This window comes from Cuculus canorus, chromosome 2 (assembly GCF_017976375.1).
Source record: "Cuculus canorus isolate bCucCan1 chromosome 2, bCucCan1.pri, whole genome shotgun sequence".
NCBI lineage: Eukaryota > Metazoa > Chordata > Aves > Cuculiformes > Cuculidae > Cuculus > Cuculus canorus.
In genome coordinates, this window is record NC_071402.1 from 100,564,987 (window position 1) to 100,585,398 (window position 20,412).

General features: G+C 38.1%; 1 protein-coding gene across 2 annotated transcripts in view; it reads left to right on the top strand.

Moving 5' to 3' along the window:
- The first annotated feature begins 718 nt into the window (after positions 1-718).
- The window catches only part of SLC9A3 (solute carrier family 9 member A3), a 52,605-nt gene continuing 32,911 nt past the window's right edge, over positions 719-20,412 (top strand). Inside the window, exon 1 of one of the 2 annotated variants that reach the window (XM_009556923.2) lies at positions 719-1,204. In XM_009556923.2, coding sequence (XP_009555218.1) covers positions 1,009-1,204 — 196 coding nt within the window. In that variant the 5' untranslated portion in view covers positions 719-1,008. The remainder of the gene's footprint in view (positions 1,205-20,412) is intronic. The other variant, XM_054059972.1, reaches the window with a different exon arrangement.

Sequence of the window (20,412 nt, forward strand, 5' to 3'; positions counted from 1 at the left end):
ATTTGGGAGAAAGTGAGAACCTTTTAAATACTTTCACATTGTAACCATAAAAAAAAATGTCCCAAAACCCAAACAAACAAAAAAAACCCCAACAACAACAACAACAAAAAAACAAACAGGAAAAGAAGCCAGGTAGTTTTTAATACAGCACATCTCAACAAACAGATGCAAGCAGATCTAAATTGAAAGGAAAACCTTGCCTTGCTGGCGTATTTTCCCCGAGCACCGTGGGAACGGTCGCTCTCCGGTGGGCAGAAGTCTGGTTTGAGGAATCTGCCGCTTATTCGGTGACCTGCATCCTAACGCGACGTAAAGCTGAAAAAACGAGGAGAGTGCGTTTCTTCTGGGGCAACCGGCTAGGATGGAGAGTCTGAGGGAGCGAGGGTGACCCATCGGGCTGCACTCAAACGGAGACTTGTGGAGCTCCTGCTTATCCGGCTGCGATCTGAGCACGAATCCCTGGCTTCAGCTTGGATATGCCCGCGGGAGAGCAAAACTTTCCTAAATACACCTTGAACCCTACCGCCAGATGCTCAGGGCCACTTCTTGCCAACCCCCATATGCCCAGAGCCGAGCCGGGACGGCTGATACAACCTCCCGCCCGCCGCGCACCCCCTCTGTTCAGCCGGGGCATCGCCGCCCCCGCACTGCAGCCTCCGCGGGAGCGGCGGGAAAGCTCCGCCTCCGGCCGTTGGGGAGAAGCCCGATAAAGGCAGGTGCGGGCAAGCAGAAGGACACCAGCTCGAAGCATCTGCCTATGCACAGAGCCTCGACTCCTCCTTGGCCGCCCTGTGCAAAGCGGCACCTGAGCCTGCCGGCGCAGCCGCTCCGACGGCGGCAGGACAGGACAGGACGCCTCCCCGCTGGCTCTCGAGGGCATCGGGATCCCGCAGTCCGTAGCCTGCGGTCGAGTCTTTGCCAAGGGACAAGGACCTCGCCCACAAGGCCCTCCGAAGAGGCAGAATTTCTCCGGGAACGGAAAGCAGGATTTTGTTGTGTGGCTTGGAGATGAGGCAGGTATCTGGAGTGGGGTTTCTCCTGGGGCTGATGGCTCTCCCAGCAGTGCTGGGACAGAGGAGCTCAGGAAGCTCTAGAAATAGCAGCCACCCTCAAAGCTTTGCCATCGTCTCTTTTAAATGGGATCATGTCAAGGACCCGTATATCATTACACTCTGGATACTTGTGGCCAGCTTGGCCAAAATCGGTGAGTGTGGAGTTATGTATTAATATATATATCTCCCTTTCCCTCTCCCCTTCCCCTTCTCCCACCCAACGTAAATGAAGAAAGCTTATGAATCCACTGACCCGTTTTCAGGGGGTTACTGTACTCTGTCCTGATTTCAAAGTACTGCTCTACACGCTGCTTAGTAGTGTAAATTTTCACATGTCCCAGTGGGTTACCTAGCTCATTTTAGGTGCATAAGACTGTCTTCTGCGTCTGACTGCTTTCAAACACTTGCGACCCCTTGAAACCGTCAATTAGTGTTGCTCGCGGGGAAAAACTTTTACAGAAGTGAAACAGAAATTGGACTTTGTTGCTTATACAATACGTATTAATTGTGATTGGTAGCTATATAAAAATAAACAAAAATAAACACCCGGAATTACTGAGAGAGGTAGTGTATAGAAAACGGTAATAGGTATTATTTGACAACCTGATGCAGCTGAAAAATTACAAACTTGAGAGTACACAGAATTTTCTTCAAGAAATTGGAAACAGTGAAAAACAAGGACTTAGTCTAATTTCAGTGTAGTTTAAGTGGATTTATACGAATGTTCTGCCTCGTGTTCTGAACTTTGTGACTTTTCCATAAACAATCTTATACCAATACTCGCTTTGCTAAACTAGAAGAGCAGTTGTTTAATAGGGATGTATTTTATTTGCTTGATGATATTATTTTTTATTTACCTTTGAATCTAAAACTAAACCTCCATATGGCTGACATTGAAATGTCATTTTCACCTTCCAATAAATCATATCTAAAATCAGTCTCAACTCAGAAGGTATGATCAGCTGAAAATCCTACTAATATTTTTCTGTATTTGTACTATTAATACTAATTTGGGATACCAGAATCACATTTCATGGGTTTTGCATATCACAGAGAATGAACAACGTGAAAAAAGGTACCTAGGGGTATTCTGTCCAGCACATAAGTTAAATGCTATAAAAGTTGGGTGGAAAATGCAGTCTCCAAATACAAATAAAACTTTTTAAAAATGAGGTTTAAGTAATATATAAGTGATATGGTAAAGAATTTTTCAGTTGTACCTGCATCTTGGTATCACTTGCTTAACCAAAGACATAGCTAAATAACTTTACCTGAATCACTGTTGGACTACATCTTGAAAATAGTTTTGTTCCGATTGTTGTTGCATTACCTAGATTACACAAAAATCCAGGGGTTTTTAATTGACTTTTATTGGTGGGTTATATGAAGTTACCCTCAACGTAAACTCTTGATATAAAGCACTAATTGTCCTTGGAGTTGTGGAGCTGAATGTTGCTGGTTCCTTTTTTTTAAAATACTTCGCACTTCTTTCACAGCTGCGAAGAGCCTGTCACTTACATGTAGATAGTATCTATCATCATCTCCATCCTTTTTTTTTTTTCTTCCCCAGAGCTCTCAAGCTTTGTTGCTTTGTCTCTTCACGTTAGTAATTGCAGTCCTACACCACCCTGGACATTGTCTTTGAAGAAGACAAGTCTGAAGACAAATACTGTACTCCTCAGAGAGCCTATGAATGTTTTCCCCATTAGTCACGTATAAAGTACAGAAAGGCAGAAATGTACACTCACTGTGGAACAGCTTATTAATGAAGACAGCATGAAGGTGTTCATTTAAATCAGTGAGAAAGGGAACTGAAAAAAAACATCTTGTCAGCCTTTCTGCCTTTCTGTGTCAAGGATTCTGGAAAGTAGACCAGAAATCTATTAGACAATTCTGAATAGCAAAAATGCTATGGTAGATCAAAGACGTTTCATACATTCAGAAAGCAGACAGAAAAGAACTGAGGAAGAAAATACATCTACTTTTATGTCTCTTACTCTACTACCTGAAAGAGAGCAAAGGTAGTGGAGTTAAAATGCTGAGTTTGCTGTGGGTTATTCAACAGGGGAGGAGATTTTCATGTATGTGCAATCTTACTTCTCCATGTCTACAGAGACTGAGAGAGATATTATACTGGTTCTTGATAGGCAATTGGGTCAGCCAAAGGTGTTCTGGGACGTGTAGTTGATAGCTGAGGATGAAAAGTGTATGACACTAATTGTGTTAGAATAACTTTAGGGTTTGGTTGTTTGGGGTTTTTTTTTGTTTGTTGTTTTTGTCTTTTTTTTTTTTTCTTAAAGTTCATTATGTTAAATGGCTTGGAGAAATGTGTCTAATAGACTCTTGTGGGTCTTCTTGAACTTAATGTTCATGTTGTGTGCATTCAGAATGTAAACTGGTGCTGACAAGGTATTCTGCAACATAAATTACTGTATGTGAAATCTCGTAAGCACCCCAAATACGTGAAGAAATGCATAGCTTTTAATGTCCGTGTAGTTGCACACGAATTCTAAAGGTTTTTATATTAAAAATTGCAAAGTGGAAGTTAAATTTGAATCCAGGGCATTTGGTAAATTTCTTTTCAGGAATGCCACAATACTTTGGAGAAGAAGGAAGAAGTGATTCAATAACAGTGAACACTTAGGAGAAGGCTGGCCTAGTGGTATTTCTAGAAGATAACTCTCAGATGCACTTACTGAGTCTATCAGCTTTTGAAACCCCAGGAGGACGTGTACTGTAAACCACACTGTATCTCTAAACTTACAGAGCCATGGGTTCCTACAAATGCTCTAGATACTGCACACCTAGCCCCTTTCCTATTGTCTCAAAACTATTCTGAGAAGGGAGCTCTTTAGAATATTTTATTAACACAAACAATTGTTGTGGAGAATTTTAAGCGTGCTAGGGATGGGCTAGGGAAAGAACTGTGAAATGCAGGTCTAACAACCCATCCAATTTAGAGTCTTGGGGAAATATTTTCTTTGAAACAAAGGCCCATTTGCCTCCCGAGGTCCTCTTCCTGGCATTTTAGCACTAGTAAAGTTATCAGTTACTTAGAGAAAATTATTAAGGGTATTGTTTTAATAACAGCAGAAAAATGTGAGAGTAACTTGAGTGGGCAATTTGTCAGTAAATAACATTTTTAGGAAGAAATGTTGAAGGATGTTTATCAGAACTTTAGTGGAAGTACTTAACTGAAGATGGAGTCAAACACTAAAATGGTGAGGATGCTGCCGGACTGTGCAAAGCTTGAAACTACCAGCCTTGTCATCGTTGTAGTGCTTCTTAAAAGCTGCTTTCACTAGCAAGGAATGGAAGTCGTAGAATTCGGAAGTCTGGATTTGGCTATCTTCCCCCATCCTGAGCAAGATAATAAGGAAAAAAAATAATTTATTGTGAACTCAGGAGAAGCTGGAACAAGTTGGCATACTTACAAAGGAGGCATATGCGTTTCATTCCTGGATATACCGTTTTATTGTCTATCTAATAAGGATATTATCTATCTTACAGAAATGCTATAAATTTGTGCTGGCAACTATGTTATATACCTAGTGTGTCTTAAGTTTAGTAAGATGTTGTGTTTCGTCTTGCAAAATACCTGCAGGCTAGGAATGTTAAGTACTGTAAAAACTCTGCCTTCTAAGTAATTACCGTTTGCATACGTTTTAGACGGCCGAAAAGAACGTTTCCAACATAGAATAATACCTTAGCATTTCTAGTCCTACAAATAACTGTGTAAACCACGTGATTATTAAATTTATCATATGTAAATAGTTGCTATTTCCACGTTTTCTTTCCATTTTAATCTTGTAACTTATCCTTTTCTTGTCTATCCTTACTGTCTCTCTGAAACACAAATCTCTATTCTCTCCCTTCCCCCTTCAAGTTTTGCAAGTCTCAAGGCTTAATTATTTATAGTAGAGAAGAAGATATCAGGACAGCATAATTCGACAAGATTCAAATTACACCCCCTGAAGAATAGCTAATGTGCAATGGCAACTTGTGTGAATTATATAGGAAAACAATAGCATTTTGAGAATGGCCCTGAATTGAATACAGTTCAGGCATGCATACCTGAGAAAGGATCTCTGCCATCAATTACTTACAGGCACCTGTGAGCTAAGTGCTTGGCGTTCTCTGTAGAACAATGGAATCCTTTTAACACTGTAGTCTTGGGATTGTTAAAACCATTGATTTACCGTCTTCAGTGCTAAGGCCACGTAAGTGTGTTCTACAAGCCCCGGAAGTGACTGTAAATCTCACAGTAATGCAGCAGACCGCGGGCCTGTCAGCAATAAGTGCCAGCAGCAAACTCAGGTGTACACAGGTTAGTCATGTGAAAGGCTTTGTGAGGTTCTGCAAGTTGCAGACTATTAAAACAGGCTTGGTAAACTGCAGAGCATGACTGGTTGGCTGTGTTCTGGTATTTTGATTCCTTTTTTGTAAAATAGCTTACGGAGTATTCACCCCTACAAAATGAGTGACTTCATGTCCCGTTGGCTGCTAGGTAAAGCACTGTAAAGTCATAAATACTGCATCAGGCTGACAAAGAAGAGCTGAATGAGATGGAATGCAAGACCTCAAGTGGAAAGACTTTAATTAAAGCACGACTATTTAATGTTTATTCATGGAAGAAGAAAACTGGAAGATATTCTGAAAGGCTAATGTAAAAGCAGGGTTTTTAAGTAGATGAATCTGGAGAATTTTCTCCTTCTGGAGAAAACTGGAAGAAGTCATTCTGGATTCACTAATAGGTGCCTGAGTGATTTCTTCTGGTTCATCTATTGAACGAAAAAAGGGCTTAGGATTTTTGTCAACAACTAAAGTTAAAATACCAGTAGTCAAAGAAAAGAAGAAAGAAAATTTCCAGTTAGATTGTATCCTGATTTTCAAAAAACGTTTTCTCTGCTTCAGTTACAGTTTTTTAAAGGTAAAAAAAAGTGGATAGTGGAAGCTTTATGGATTCCTTTAATTCTACAAGCTGGGCTTTGAGTCAAATATTAAATGTTCAGAAACCTGTAAAGGTCTTGAGCCATTGAGATTTCATAATTATCTCTGAGTGCAAACAGATTGTAAACTGATGTCTAAATATAAAATTGATTGTCTCTTAACTATTTTGTCAGTTAAAACTTTCTAACTACTTTATTAAAATGAATATTGCTACGTCAGTTTGCTGGTACAATAGTAATCCAGGGACTAAATTACATAGGTTTATTATAAGAAGGTGCTATGTTAATGTAAGTACATCAGTACTAACAGTTGTACTGGAGGTACAGTTGTTATGTGATCATACATTAAATGTAGTATGAAGTTATTACAGTCCTTCTAATTCAGTGGAATAGCAGTACTGATGAATATCTGGATGTAGATTTCCAGGCCTTCACTGCTTAAACATATGCTTAGAAAATTAATTTAGTAAATATTATTTAGTGGTTTAAGTGGTTACAGTACTGGTGGTCAGAGGGAATGAAACAGTGTTTGATTGCTCTTCTGTTTTGATCCATGGTCTAGACTTTAAGCTGCTATAGGACTTCATTTGAATTAAATTGCCAGATTTTCCACAGAAACATCTCTGGTGCTCAGCTATCTCATCCTATTTAGTTCTAGAGATGACCTTGGGATAGTAGTGAACTGGGGAAAAGTAATCTTTCAAATTGGGTCAGTCAGTGGTAAGTGACAGTGTTTTAAGGCTAAAGTCAGTGAAATACTGCTCATAAGATTTAACTGTCTCTGAACCTGATGGCTAGGGAGAAAGAACACAGGAATACATGATTAGTGTCCAGTTACACAGGGATCATTTTGACATTTTTCTGGACACTAGCTCTCTTACAGAGTTCACAGAATTATGCAATCATAGAATTGCAGAATGGTTGAGGTTGGAAGGGTCCAACCTCCCTGCTCAACCAAAGTGACCTACAGCTGGTTGCCAAAGGTTATGTCCAGACAGCTTTTGAGTATCTCCAGGGACGGAGACTCCACAATCATTCTGGGTCACCTGTGGCAATGCTTAGCCTCCCTCCCAGTGATAAAGTGTTTTTTTAAGTTCAGAGGGAACCTCCTGTGTTTCAGTTTGTGATGATTATCTATGGTCTTGTCACTGGGCACCACTGAAAAGAGCCTGGGTCTGTCCTCTTTGCACCCTCCTGTCAGATGATCATACATGCAGATGAGATCCCCGTTGAGCCTTCTCTTCACCAGGCTAAACAGTCCCAGCTCCCTCGGTCTTTCCTCATAAGTGAGATGCTTCTGTCCCTCAATCATCTTGCTGGATTCTCTCTAGTATGTCAATGCCTCTTTGGTTCAGAGGAGCCCAGAACTGGACAGAGCACTCCAGGGGTGGCCTCATCAGTGCTGTAAAGGGGAAGGAGAACTCCCCTTGACCTGCTTGGCAATACTTTGCCTAAGGCAGCCCAGGATACTGGTAGACTTCATTGCAACAAGGGTACGATGCTGACTCATGCTCAACTTGATGTCCACTGTGACCCCCAGGTCCTTTTGTGCAAAGCTACTTTCCAGCTAGGTGGCCCTCAGCAGATATCTGGCACATGTTGCTGATCCTTGCCAGGTGTGGAACTTTGCACTTCTCCTTGCTGATCTTCCCAAGTTCCTGTCAGCCCATTTCTCCAGCCTGTAAGGGCCTGCCTCTCTGTATGACAGCATGAGCCTCTGGCCTATCAGTCACTCCTCCCAACTTTGTGTTATCAAAAAACTCTGCCACATCATCCAGATAATTAATGAAAATGTTAAACGGGACTGTTTAAACAGTACTGACCTCTGGGGTCACTTGTCACGGACCTCCAAACAGACTTTGCACTACTGATCACCACCCTTAAGGCCTGGCCTTTCAGCCAGTTTTCACTCCATCTCACTGTCTGCTCATCCAGACCCTGAAGCAACAGCTTGAGGGGCTGTGAGGCTCTTAGTGTCAAAAGCCTTACTTGGAGGCCCAGTAGACACTGGCTGCTGCTCATCTCTTAGGCCTGTAATTTAATTATGTAAGTTAATCAGGTGGGTCAAGCATGACTTCCTCTATGTGAAGCCATGCTAACTACTCCTGAGGAGTTTCTTGTCCTTTATGTGCCTGGAAATGGTTATCAGAATTAGTTGTTCCATCAGTTACACCTGCAAATATTGGTGTTTGGATTATCAGTGCTCATACATAGATGGAACTTTATCCACATTCTGCCTGGTCAAAGAAAGCAACCCAAGCTGTTTTGTTGGAATCTGTATACTTCCATTAACCTTATGCTAATATTCAGAGGCGAGGAGGGCATATTGTGTCCACCCACAGACATGCTGTGAATTAAAGAAAGAAATGACAGGGCACCAGCATAGTTCAGCTCTTCTCTAACCTGGGTTCTTTCTGATCAGAGTGGCTTCAATTTTCTGATCCAAATGGCTTTCACTCTCAGGTCACCCACTGTTCTGCCTTCTCTTAGCTGATACAGTATGTCCATCTCTTATTTTAGACAAACCACTTTCCAGAATGAACTGATAATGAATAGTGTTACTTGATGGAAATGTGCTGTGATATGTGTTAAGAGATAGTATCAAGCTCAAGCAGTAGCTAGCTGATTCAGCAGGAACATGTAAGCCTGGAGGTAGTGGTTGTAGTGTTCCCTGCTTCCTGCAGAACAGAATGATGGCTCTGCTTCCTACAAATCTCTCTTCTGCCCACAGCTGTGTGCCAGAAAGCGTACTTCTGCAGTTCACCTCTGTACTAGGTAGATATTACTTCTGAGTCTTCCGTATATCTGAATTGCAGCAGTGGTACTTTGGAATCCTATCCAGGTTCCCCATTTCTGATAGGATTTTTCTAAAGAAAAATGCCTTTGTACCCCTAAAAAAGAACACTCCTCTAAAACAAACCTCAAAAACCAATTGTATAAACCCAAACCAATCAACCAACAAAAACCTCTCAGACAAAACTGTGTGTGTGGGGTATTCCATTATTATAGATCTTTCCACTCCTATAGGAAGAACTGTGAAATTTCTGCGTTCATGATAGTCATGGCCATGGTGGTTTCCCATCATTTCCTTACGTGATACTAATTTCTTTTCTATCTTCATTTTACTTCACAAAAGAATGTGCGAGCTCTGACTCTGGATAGGAAAACATTTTGAATATTGAACTGCATTTTGTCATGGTACACACAGAGTGTAGACAAAGATATTTTGAGCTGAGGTATCTGTTTTTTAGTTGCTATAGATGATCATCAGTAGAGAACAGTATATTCTTTTTCTAAGTAGAACCATTGCATAAATACTGCATTTGATGCCGTGTTGAAAAGATGCTCTATCTTTTTTTTTGTAGGGAAAAAAATGATTTATGTTGCATGCACAATCTTTCTAGTGTAACAAGCTGACTAAGGTTGTTTATATTTTAAAAAAATTAGCAGTTCTTTGATGATCAGTATACTGATCAATGGTGAAAAATAGGACAGAAAAAACTGAGAGAAAGGGGATGGAAGCAACAGACGAGAGTGCTATTATGCATGTTGCATAAAAATGATGTCATTAGATTTTGAGGGAAAAATTTACATTGTATAAGAAATAAATGTATTAATTAAATGTCTCATTTCCTTAATTTCCATTTTTTATCATAAAGAAGATTTTTTTTTTTATTGTAAGAGGTTTTCTGTTAATATATTTTCTGTTCACTGAAAGGATTTTGTCGTTTTGTCAACTACTGCCTGACAGATTCTATCAATATTCTATCAATATTTTATCAAAAATATCTTACCAGAAATTAGCAAAATAAGATTTTTTTTTTTTAGGCTTTGCTTCATGGACCTTCAAGTGGATAGCTTTTTGTCTTGGGCAATCTGTCCTTAGGGAGACTCATCCAGTGGCTCTACATGTTGTCCTATGGAGCACAACTTATTCTAGAGAATGTTAACTTCTAGAGGAAAAGAACATGCATAGCAATGTTTAGTTTTTCTCCATTAGCAAGGCATTTCTTAGACAAGATGAATAGTGCACTTCACTTTATTCTCTTCAATGGTAGGCTAAGTGGTCTTCAAATCAAGGAGCTATCTTTCTGTCTGCACCCAGTTGCTATAGATCTTAATTTTATCTGGGCTTTTAAAAGGTGGATTATATATCTGCCAGTTACCACATTGTTAGGTATAAGCACATACAGATCAGCAATAGATTGAAAAAAAAAAAGTGCATTATGCAGCTATCCACAGCTGCAGAGCTTGAAGTGCTTTTCTATTTTAGGTTTTACTTTCTCTATTATTTTTGTGTTCCACAGTCTATCATGCAATGAGGTCTTATGATTCATATCAAGAATGAAAGATAGGTGGTAAAACAAGGAGTGTGGTAGCTCACTCAGGCCACTTATTTAAGTGTCTTGTGTAGCATCCATAACAGACTCTGAAACTTGTGTGCTGTACTCATGAAAATTTACATTGCATATGCAGTAAAAGTATCTGGAAAGAGAAGTTTTGTTACTTTATTCTTGATAATATTTAGAAAAGCACAGTTTTTTAAAATCAGAAATAAACAACATAGCAAGTTCAGAAACCACACCTTTTTCTTCACGGTGTAATAGATGGCAGCATTGAAGTCACATTCCCCCCCCCCCCCCCCTTTCGCTCAAGGTGATTTAGTTAATTTTCAGATATTCTCTGATCTGAGGATAAGGTTATTGCATTTCACATGAGTCTAAAGAAAGGACTGTCACATTTATCATGGTGTGATGGGGAATAGCAATTAATTAGTATATAATACATTAATCTTATTTGCAGCCTTATGTTCCCTAGCATTTAAGTAAACTGAGGTACATTTTGTTTTCATGTCTTGACTAATACTGAAGAAAATGTTAAAGTGAAAAAATAAGACTTTTTGCTTTGAGACAAAGATATGCTTTCTGAACATTCAATAAAGCATCTTAATTCTTCGGCCTTTCCTATGGAAAACAGTGTAGTTGACCCTACTAAAAACCATAGTTTTCAAGGCATGTGCACTTACTTGGTCTTTGAAAGCATGAGGATGTAAAAACAAAGCAGAAGGAAGTATGAAGTTTCCTTCTGTTTATTGTGATTTAGGAGTAAAGATTAAAGCCAGTCCAAGACAAACCTGCCACTATGGTTGGGAACTCTGCTTGTATATGGGTATTGAAGCTCTTATGTTAGGAAAGAGCTACCTCAAAGTAAGGATGAATGGTCTACAGCTATATTTTCTTCTTACTGCCTGGTGTAGCATGTGTTCTCTGTCACATGATGGAGGACCCCAGTGTGTTGAAAGGCTGTAGACTCTTGTCTATATGCCCTCACCTGGTAAATGATTTATGATGAAGTAGTACTACAGCCAACAGTGGTGTTTCTGACTAAAACACAGCACCTGTACTTGGGATTGCAGGAAACCTGGTGAAGAGCCCCATGCTTTGGGAACTGCCTGTCATTTAAGAGTATGATGGAAACATATCACCAAGCAGACTCAGTTGCTGACAAACTAAACGCTCGTAACTGAAATGAGAATAGTAAAATATATCCTGTATATCATATGATTACTTAGATGCTAGTGAACATGGCAGAAAGCAGAGAATCCATAGATATAAGGAAAACTCAGCTAAAACTTGGTTTCTGTCTTGACATTTGTTCATCTTTTTTTTTTTCTCCCTGTCAAGAGTGGCAGTATATTCAGATTTCAAGAGATTAATGGAAAAAACAATATTAGCAGAAAATTATGAAGTCTGTCTGTTGACAAAAGCAGGACTAACCTACTTGCATTTTTTTATTTTGTAATTCGTATAAAGCAGTGTTGGTTCAGCTCGATCTTTCTGTCGGGTTAATGCTTTTCCATTCTGGTATTTTTTTACCAGAACCTATCCTGGGATTTTCATGTTTATGAAGATGCTACACTAATCCTTTTGGAATTAAGTTCACATATACAATTTTCTTTCAGTTATAAGCTTTCTCTCACTTATGATTTATCTGCTGGTAAATAATTCAACTCCTGTTACTGGACATGAGCTAGCAATGTCCACTTGCAGCCCAGAAAGCCACCTGTATCCTGGGCTGTGTTAAAAGAAGTGTGGCTAGCAGGTCAAGGGAGGTGATTCTCTCCCTCTAGTCAGCCCTCATAATACACCACCTCCAGCTCTGGAGTCCTCAACACAGGAAAGATATGGACCTCTTTTAGTCAGTCTAGAGAAGGGTCACAAAAATGATCAGAGGGTTGGTATGTCTCTCCTAGGAGGAAAGACTGAGAGAGGTGGGTTTGTCCAGCCTGAAGAAGAGAAGTCTCTGGGGGGACACTACTGCAGTCTTTCAGTACTTAAAGGGGGCTTATAAGAAAGATGTGTACAAACTTTTTAGCAGGGCTTCTTGTGATACGACAAGGGATAATGGTTTTAAACTAAGAGATTCAGACTAGATATAAGGAAGAAATTTTTTCAAATGAATGTGATGAAACTGAAACAGGTTGCTTAGAGAGGTGATAGATGCCTCATTCCTGAAAACAGGGCTCTGAGTAACCTGATCTAGTTGAAAATGCCCCTGCCATTGCAGATGATGTTGGAATAGATGACTGTCGAAGGCCCTTCCAACTCAAGATATTCTGCGATTCTACTGAAGTTTACCTCACATATATCTGGTGGTAGAAGAAAACAGGAGGCACTACTGTGCATATATCAGGTGTAACATTTGATTCATACTGAATGCCTACTGCTCTCCAAAAATGAATTTTTGCACAGATGTTTTTAGGAATATATGCAAAAACTTTATCCTATGTCAGAAAGGATCTGACTACATAGAGGACATTTTCCTATACAGAACAAAGGATTGTATGTTGCTATGACTTTGTACTGTGTATCATGTTTAGTCTGTGTGTGTGACATTCTGGGATGTTTTTCATTTAGGAAGATTTTGTGTCTGGTTTCTACCCTCTTTTTTTCTTGAAACAAGTAGTCATCTTCAGTAACTAAAAAGGTTTAGTTGTGAGTTACTTCAAATACAACTTTAGCCAGTTTTTCCCCTCCTTTTTCTTTCTTCACTGTGGAAAATCGGCTTAAATCAGTCTCCTCGTGAACCTCCTTCTGCATGCTAATCTTTCTCATTTTCCCTGTGTATGCACTACAAAATACAAATGCATAAACTGAAAAATAGCTGTCTCATCATCATGTTCGTACTGCGTTTCAAAACACCAAGGACACCACTTACTGTTTTTCCTGCTATTATCATATCAAATGAGATAATGATGGTATGGGAGTTAACGTATTACTTAATCAGAAAAGCTGTGAGGACAAAAGCCATATTAAAGCTCATTGAATGACAGCATTATCTGAGTCATTTGCAAGAAAGGATTTGAGGATATAAATTAGGCTCCACTTTGCTCTTAGATCCATGGAAAAATAAGTCATGTGCCTGGATTTCTGAGTAAAATTACTTCCTTTACGGGCAGGAACGAGTGCATTCAGTAAGGAAGGAAGTAACATCATCTGTGCTCTATTTCCTATGCCAGAAACTCCCAGGTTTGATTGGTGAAAATTGTGCTTCCTTAGAGTTCTGTGGAACAAATATACAAGGTAGTTTGCAAGTATTTTAACATGCCTGTTTCTTTCCCACACTACGTTGCTCAGTTCTTTATCATCTCTCTGACTAGCACTGCTGACATTAAAAGAGCAATTCTGTTATTAAGTAAAACTCTGCAAAGGGAATTGTATATGGAGAAACGGGTGAATGACAAGTGATTTCGTTTGACATTCTTACAGGAAAAAGTTCCTGCTTGTGTCTCCATCTCCTGACAAATGTTTGGAATCCAAAGACCTTCTACAGCCCTGTAAAAATCTTAGGAAAAGACTCTATCTGTTGTCATTCTGGACACCTTATGGCAGTAGAAACTGTTTCTCTTAAGTGTTTCAAACTTGTTAGTAAAAACTAATCTCATCTAGAAAATCTGAAATTACGAAGTTCCTACCATGTGTAAAGAACTTACTTGAGTTTCTGAAATTATGTACAAGAGTTGCAATCCATCATGAAACAGTTATCTAGCTGCTGGAATGTCTCCTACCACATAAGACCCTGGCAAAATTTTGAAGTCTTGCAGGTGTCCCAGTTAGCATTCTTTCAGTGGAAACTAGCCAAGTATGTTTTCTTAACTTCTCTCAAATTAAGTTTGTTTTCAGTTTTGAGCAGGAGCTCCTTGACCTTTGCCTTTGTCGTATCTTTTTTTTTTTTTTTTTGTCAGTGGGCGTCACTGCTAAATTTGAATACCCTAACACTTACTTAATTTAATGTTGTCATCAGGACTACTTATACTAAAATCCTATGCTATTCCATTTGTAATAATTAAAATCTTGCCAAAGTGAATGTAGGTAGCAGGAAGCAAGGCAGTCTAACAGGGCTTTAAAAAAAAATGCTTTCCTACACCATGACTTGGAGCAGCCTTCTATGAAGGCTATTCCCCCTAGCCCTTAGGCATTAATTATGTCCATTTTGCCCTTTCCCTCCAAGAAGCAGTACTGGGGAAGAACAGGAAGTCCCTAAAGTATAAGGAAATGTTCAGTTTCAACCTGCTATTGGGAATTATTTCTTCTTTATCGTTTTCCTTGTTGTACACTGGACCTGCACCAAGAAGAACAACTGGTTCTGTTTTATGTTCAGACTTACGTAGTTCTTTACACAACTTGTCATGGCACCAGAACAACTGTTTCCATATATTACTAGTATCCATTTCTTTGCAGTTCTTTGTCTGCTGGAGCAAAAGCCAGAACATTCTCATAACGAGACCTATGTTTTGATTCATTTATCATATTAAAGTGAGGTCAAAAGGAAAAGAAATTCTAAAATTCATAGAACTCAGCATTTCTTGGCATTTCTTTATTTAACCTAGTTCTCTCCATGTTACTGGAAGATAGTTTGGTACTTTTAAAAATTACTTTTGCTAACTTAATAAACTTCAGTGAATTTTTGAAGATATTTTTAAAGCTGGAGCAGTTGCAAGGTGTGCCATTAATAGAAAGTAAATTCCACCTTGTTTTCGTGCTCCAAAATGCTTTTTTAATTTAAACGGTAAAATCAGCCAGATTTCTTTTACTTCAGGTAATAATTTTATATAAAACTACCTTAGAGATCGGAAAACTACCACTAATTCTACTTACATGTTAAAGGATCAGCAGTAACTGTAATTAGAGGAGGTTATGACAGAAACACATTTTTATTGTTTTGAATGAAGAGTAGTTCTAGTATGTAATACCCTTCAGCTGTGCTTCTTTATATTTGTATTCAGTGTGGAATATCAAGTACTGGCAACATCCTAAGCACAGGAAGCTCATAGTAATCCTTAACTAAGTTTAGTCTGTGAGGAATATTAACTTGAGACAGAAGATTATCTTTCAAACTTAAATCTAATACTTTGCCTAGGGAATGAAGCAGTTTTTTGACACTTTTGCTATCCTGTTTTATATCCTTTACTCTGCTTCAAGGTGTTTCTAGTGTGTACTTTGCTCTCATTTTGAAACATTATTTTTGATTGTTCCCATTTTTCTTTTAGTGCTATTCAGTTCCATAAGGGCCAAATGCAACCGCACTTGCGCTGCAGTGGGACTACTCCTTAAAAAAAGAACTATTTAGCGTAATTACGATAAACTGTACCTGACTGTTTAAGCTTCATTATGTTCTAAGTGCATAAGCAGGCTTATATAGATGTAATAGTTGCTTACTCACACACTACTTTGAATTTGACTTGAGGCTGTCTTGTTATGTTATGACCTATTAGCTGGGAACCTTGACTTGTATGTTGTTTGCATTTTTAATTGCTACCATATTTTGTTAATTGTTCACCTACAAAGAACAGTGACCTAAAATCTCCTGTTTAATGAGCTCATTAGAATGCTGTGCACCTTGGAAATGGTGATCATTACATATGTGACTAATAAAGAAAGATTTCTTGATCTGGATAAAACCAAACTCAAACCAGTTAATTTAAACAAGATAAATATGAAAGACGTTTTGCCTTGCTTAGGAAAAATATATCCAAGATTATGCATGAATAGTAGTAATAGTCATGCTCATGTAGTGTGTTTTAAGACAGTAGCCAAGGATCTATACCAAAAATGGCTTTTAGCTGCCTATTACAGAATATACTTACATCTCCGAGTTTCTTCAGATGTAAACTATCTGAGATATAAAATATCTCTGAGGTTTTTTTCCAATAAAACTTTCAGGTTTTGCTAGATTTGTTAAGGCATAAGGTACTGATTAATGAAATTATTTAAGATTTTTCTAAGTAATATTGTTTAGAAGAAATTAGTAAATGCTTTTTCTTTAAGGATTTTGTACCACCTGTATATAAACAATTCAAAATGGCAAAATCAATTCATAAGACTTGCAGAATGCCATTGTTGCAGTCCATATTATAGAATCTAAAGGACTATAATATACACTATCAATTTCCAGACCAGGGAGAAAAACCCTGAGTGCACTTTTTTGATAAAGATTGAAAAGACAAATACAGGCAATAACGATCAGCTTCACCAATGTTAAGTCTGCTCAGACACTTCCTGGAAAGACTAGAAGAGCAGTTCAGTAATGTTTGGAATACTTGCTTCAATTGAACCACTCTTAAAACACAACAGAAGATGCTTTTTTCCCCCCTTACTTTAGGCCTAAATTTATCTGCTAATAATACAGGGGGTAAAATAGCTACCAAATGGGTAAGAGAAGAGCAAGATAAAGTATGAAACTGTAACAGGGTTATTTGTAGAAGTCACTAGTGTTTAGTTTTTTGACTGGTGTTATGCAGGGTTTGGGGGTTTTTCATTTTGTTTTGTTTGGGTAGGCTGGGGGAGGGTGTTTGTGGTGCTCTTTTTTTTTTTTTTTTAAATTATCATTGCATATAGAGGTGAGGTATCCTACTGAAGGTTTCTGATGACACTTTTCCCTAGGCATTATCAGTATTAATGTAGATCTAACTATTGTACTAGAAAAACCATACAACTTGAGGAGTAGGAGAATGAATAAAATACAGTACTACCATTGGCAGTTTCACTCAGGGACCACTAACAAGAATTTCTACATGAGGTTGTGCATGAGAAGAAGAAAGCTACACATCTGTATGAAGCGAATACAGGATGACTGTGAGTCACCAGTGGGATACCGAATCCTGGATGTAGCTGAAATATAGATTGTGATACGAAATTATTAATGCCGTTGGACCTGCTTCTGCTGTGACTCATACAGAATGCAGTCTATGTTTCTCTTGACTGAGTCTGCAGAGGTGAACTTGGATTGGAATAGACAGATGGAGCTGAAAACTGAAAGTAAGTGGGTTAATTTAGCAAACCAAAGACAGGCAACAAAAAGAGAATATGTTTCTCTCTGTGCTTAATCATAGGAAATGAAAGATTTATCATTAGGGAAACAGAACTATTTGAGAAAACTGATATTATTATCAGAAAGTTTTATTAGAGAACTAGTAGGTGGGCAGGACTATTGACAATCAAAAGGAGCCATAAAAAAAGAGAAATATAAATATGAGAAACTATTGGAAACAGCAATTGGATCAAAAACCTCTTAATAGAGAAGTGGGTTAAGTAGAAAGTGGGTTTGTCAGAAGAGTGTGCTCTTGAACAAATACATGAAATAGAGATTAACACCAAATACTTGAGGACAAGCAGCAAAATCTGGAGAAATTTGAGATTGAAAGCTGCAGAAGTATAAAGAAAGCTGCCTATAAAACAGAAGACAAGGTGACTGAAGAGTGGAAGAGATCTTGTCTCCCCTAAAAAAAAAAAACAAACAAACAAACCACTAATTGTCATTATTATTAAGTAATGTTCTAAACAATTGCAACAGTGATGTTTCCCAAGATTGTCTGTTGTTTAACTAGGTGATATGCAGAATGCAACTGACATATATTGCCGTCATTATCATGAGAGGGCCACAGTGAATGCCCCAGGCAGCCAATAAAGATCAGACATTGTATAAGACTGTTAGTAAACTAAGAGTTAGTAGTTTCAAAACAGTGATTGTTCAACTTCTTTTTAGGTATTGGGGAGGTCAGGGTATCTGATCTCCTACACATACAGCTTAAAGAGAAAAAAATTGTGAAACACAAAGAATGTAAAATAACCTTTGAAAGGGGATTGCAGATTAAAAATACGGGGTGCAAAGCATAGAAAATACGCAGTTTTTTCTGCACCCAACATCTACACACAGTTCCTACACCATGAATGCTTCAATCTCTGCCCAGGGGCTTGTACAAGCCATATCACACATTTCTAAAGCCCTGCTGCTTCTTTCTTGGTATGGAAGACACAGTTGGTTAGTCTGATCTAACTGGCTGCAGTGAATGCATGGAGATACGGAGCAAGAGAGTGGACAGGGATGCATGCCTTTTAGGGATGGTGGAAGCAAAACTATCATTCCTGGAAAATAGATGCTTCATATTATGTTTTAGACAGTCTGGCCATTCCCTAGTCAGGTGACCAACATAATAGGAGCGGACAGGGACTTTGCAGAGGCTTTTGGACTACATTACTGCTTAGCTACACTTGATCTATTTAGTTCACAAACTGGTATTTGATTATACTTTGAACTCTTACAGGCAAGGTAAAACAGATTTTTCCATGTGTGCTATTAGAATATATTTCAGATTTATGATATTTTTTAAGTAGCAACATAGATGTGCAGAAAATACTAATGAAAAAAACCCTGCAAGAAGGGTAGAACTGAACATTTTTTAAATAGAATGCCCCCTCTATAATGCTAAGGAGAACATGAACAGATAGATAATATAAGAAATGAAAATTTCATGCTTGCCAGTCAAAGTCCAACTGCTGAAAGATGTTTAGAAGAAAGATTTCCCTTTGGCCAGCATATTCTTTTGTGGAATTTATTCATGCCTTCTCTTAAGTAGCTTCTACGTTGTGCCATTACAGGAACCTGATTATATACTCTCCTGGAGATACCGTTTGCATCTCTGTAAAGTAAATTTAAAAAATTAAGAAGAAGTTATAGCATTTTTCTCTTACTTTGGTCAATGGCAAGGGTTCTCACCAGTTACAAAAAATCTAGTCTTGGAGCTCAAATTAAAAGCACTCATGGCTTGATTTAATATGATTTATAAGTGAAAATAAAAAGTGATAACTGAAGAATAGAATAATAGTATATTATCAGTGCATATTTGACCCACTAGCAAAAATGCATATGGTAGACCCAACCTATTACTAGCAGTGGTAGAGGAAGCTGAGAAATGTTTGCAAATATATTTCTATGCTTTCATGGGAACAATGGAAATTACAGGTCTGAAAAAAAAGGCTGAAAATCTTTTAATAACCTAAATATTTTTGTGATTCTCTGGATTTTTTTTTCTGAAGATAAATGGAAAAGAAACCTCAACAGATAATTACTGGCTTTATTGTAAGTCAGTTCTTGATTTTTCTGGATGACGTGTTTCATACTGTGCACAGGCAGTAGGTTTTGTGATTATCTGGGACAGCGATATTATCTGAAAAAATTATTTCACTGTTTTCAGGGCTTTGAATTTACACTAAAAAAGTTAAAGTGTGATTAGTCACTTGAGCTAGTCTTGAAATGACCATATAAATCCTGAAATATAACAGTATATTAAATAAGTAGTCTCAGTTTTTTGTTTTTGCAGCACTGTATTTCCAAAAGGTGGCAAATCTGTCTTGAATTGTTCATTTCAGCTGGAAACACAGAAGAACTAAGTAATTGAAACTTTTCCCGATAAACAAAAATCAGTATTCATTAAAAACAGATGTTGTTAGAGATACTCTGGAAAGAAATATTGGAAAATTCTATTTCTTTATCTGTCTACAAATATTATATGACTTGAGCATGAAGTGTACACTATTTCTCCTTTATTATTATTTTGTTTATTATTGTTGCTATTTAACCAGCCCCGCCTGTCTTCATTTCATTAGTGAATGAGAATAGGTTATTCTGTTGAATCACTTCTTGTAAAGCAGCCTCAGGTGGCCTTGGAAAGCCTAGTTCACTGAAGGCTTTAAATTCCACTGAAAGATTGCATCTAAGTTACTGTGTTTTTAAAAGGTTTTATAAAATAACTTGCTTCTTAAAGTATAGTTATTTTTTTTGCGTCAAAAGAAACTGTTTCCAGCTACCATATCAAAGACTGATAATTTGTTTTGTCTTTCTCACCAGATACGTTAAATATCACAGTCCCTTTCCTTGGATCTGAAAGGCAGTGCCAGAAAAAAAAAATCACAGGAAGTTTATGCTACGTAATTGTTTCTTAACTTTGTAGAAAGCTTCTAAATCAGCAATGCTTAGATTGAATTTAGACACCATTTACCCACTAGCCAGTCCAATCCACTTTCAAGACAGGTTTGATGCGTACTGGGTAGAAGATGTATGTTTAACTTTTT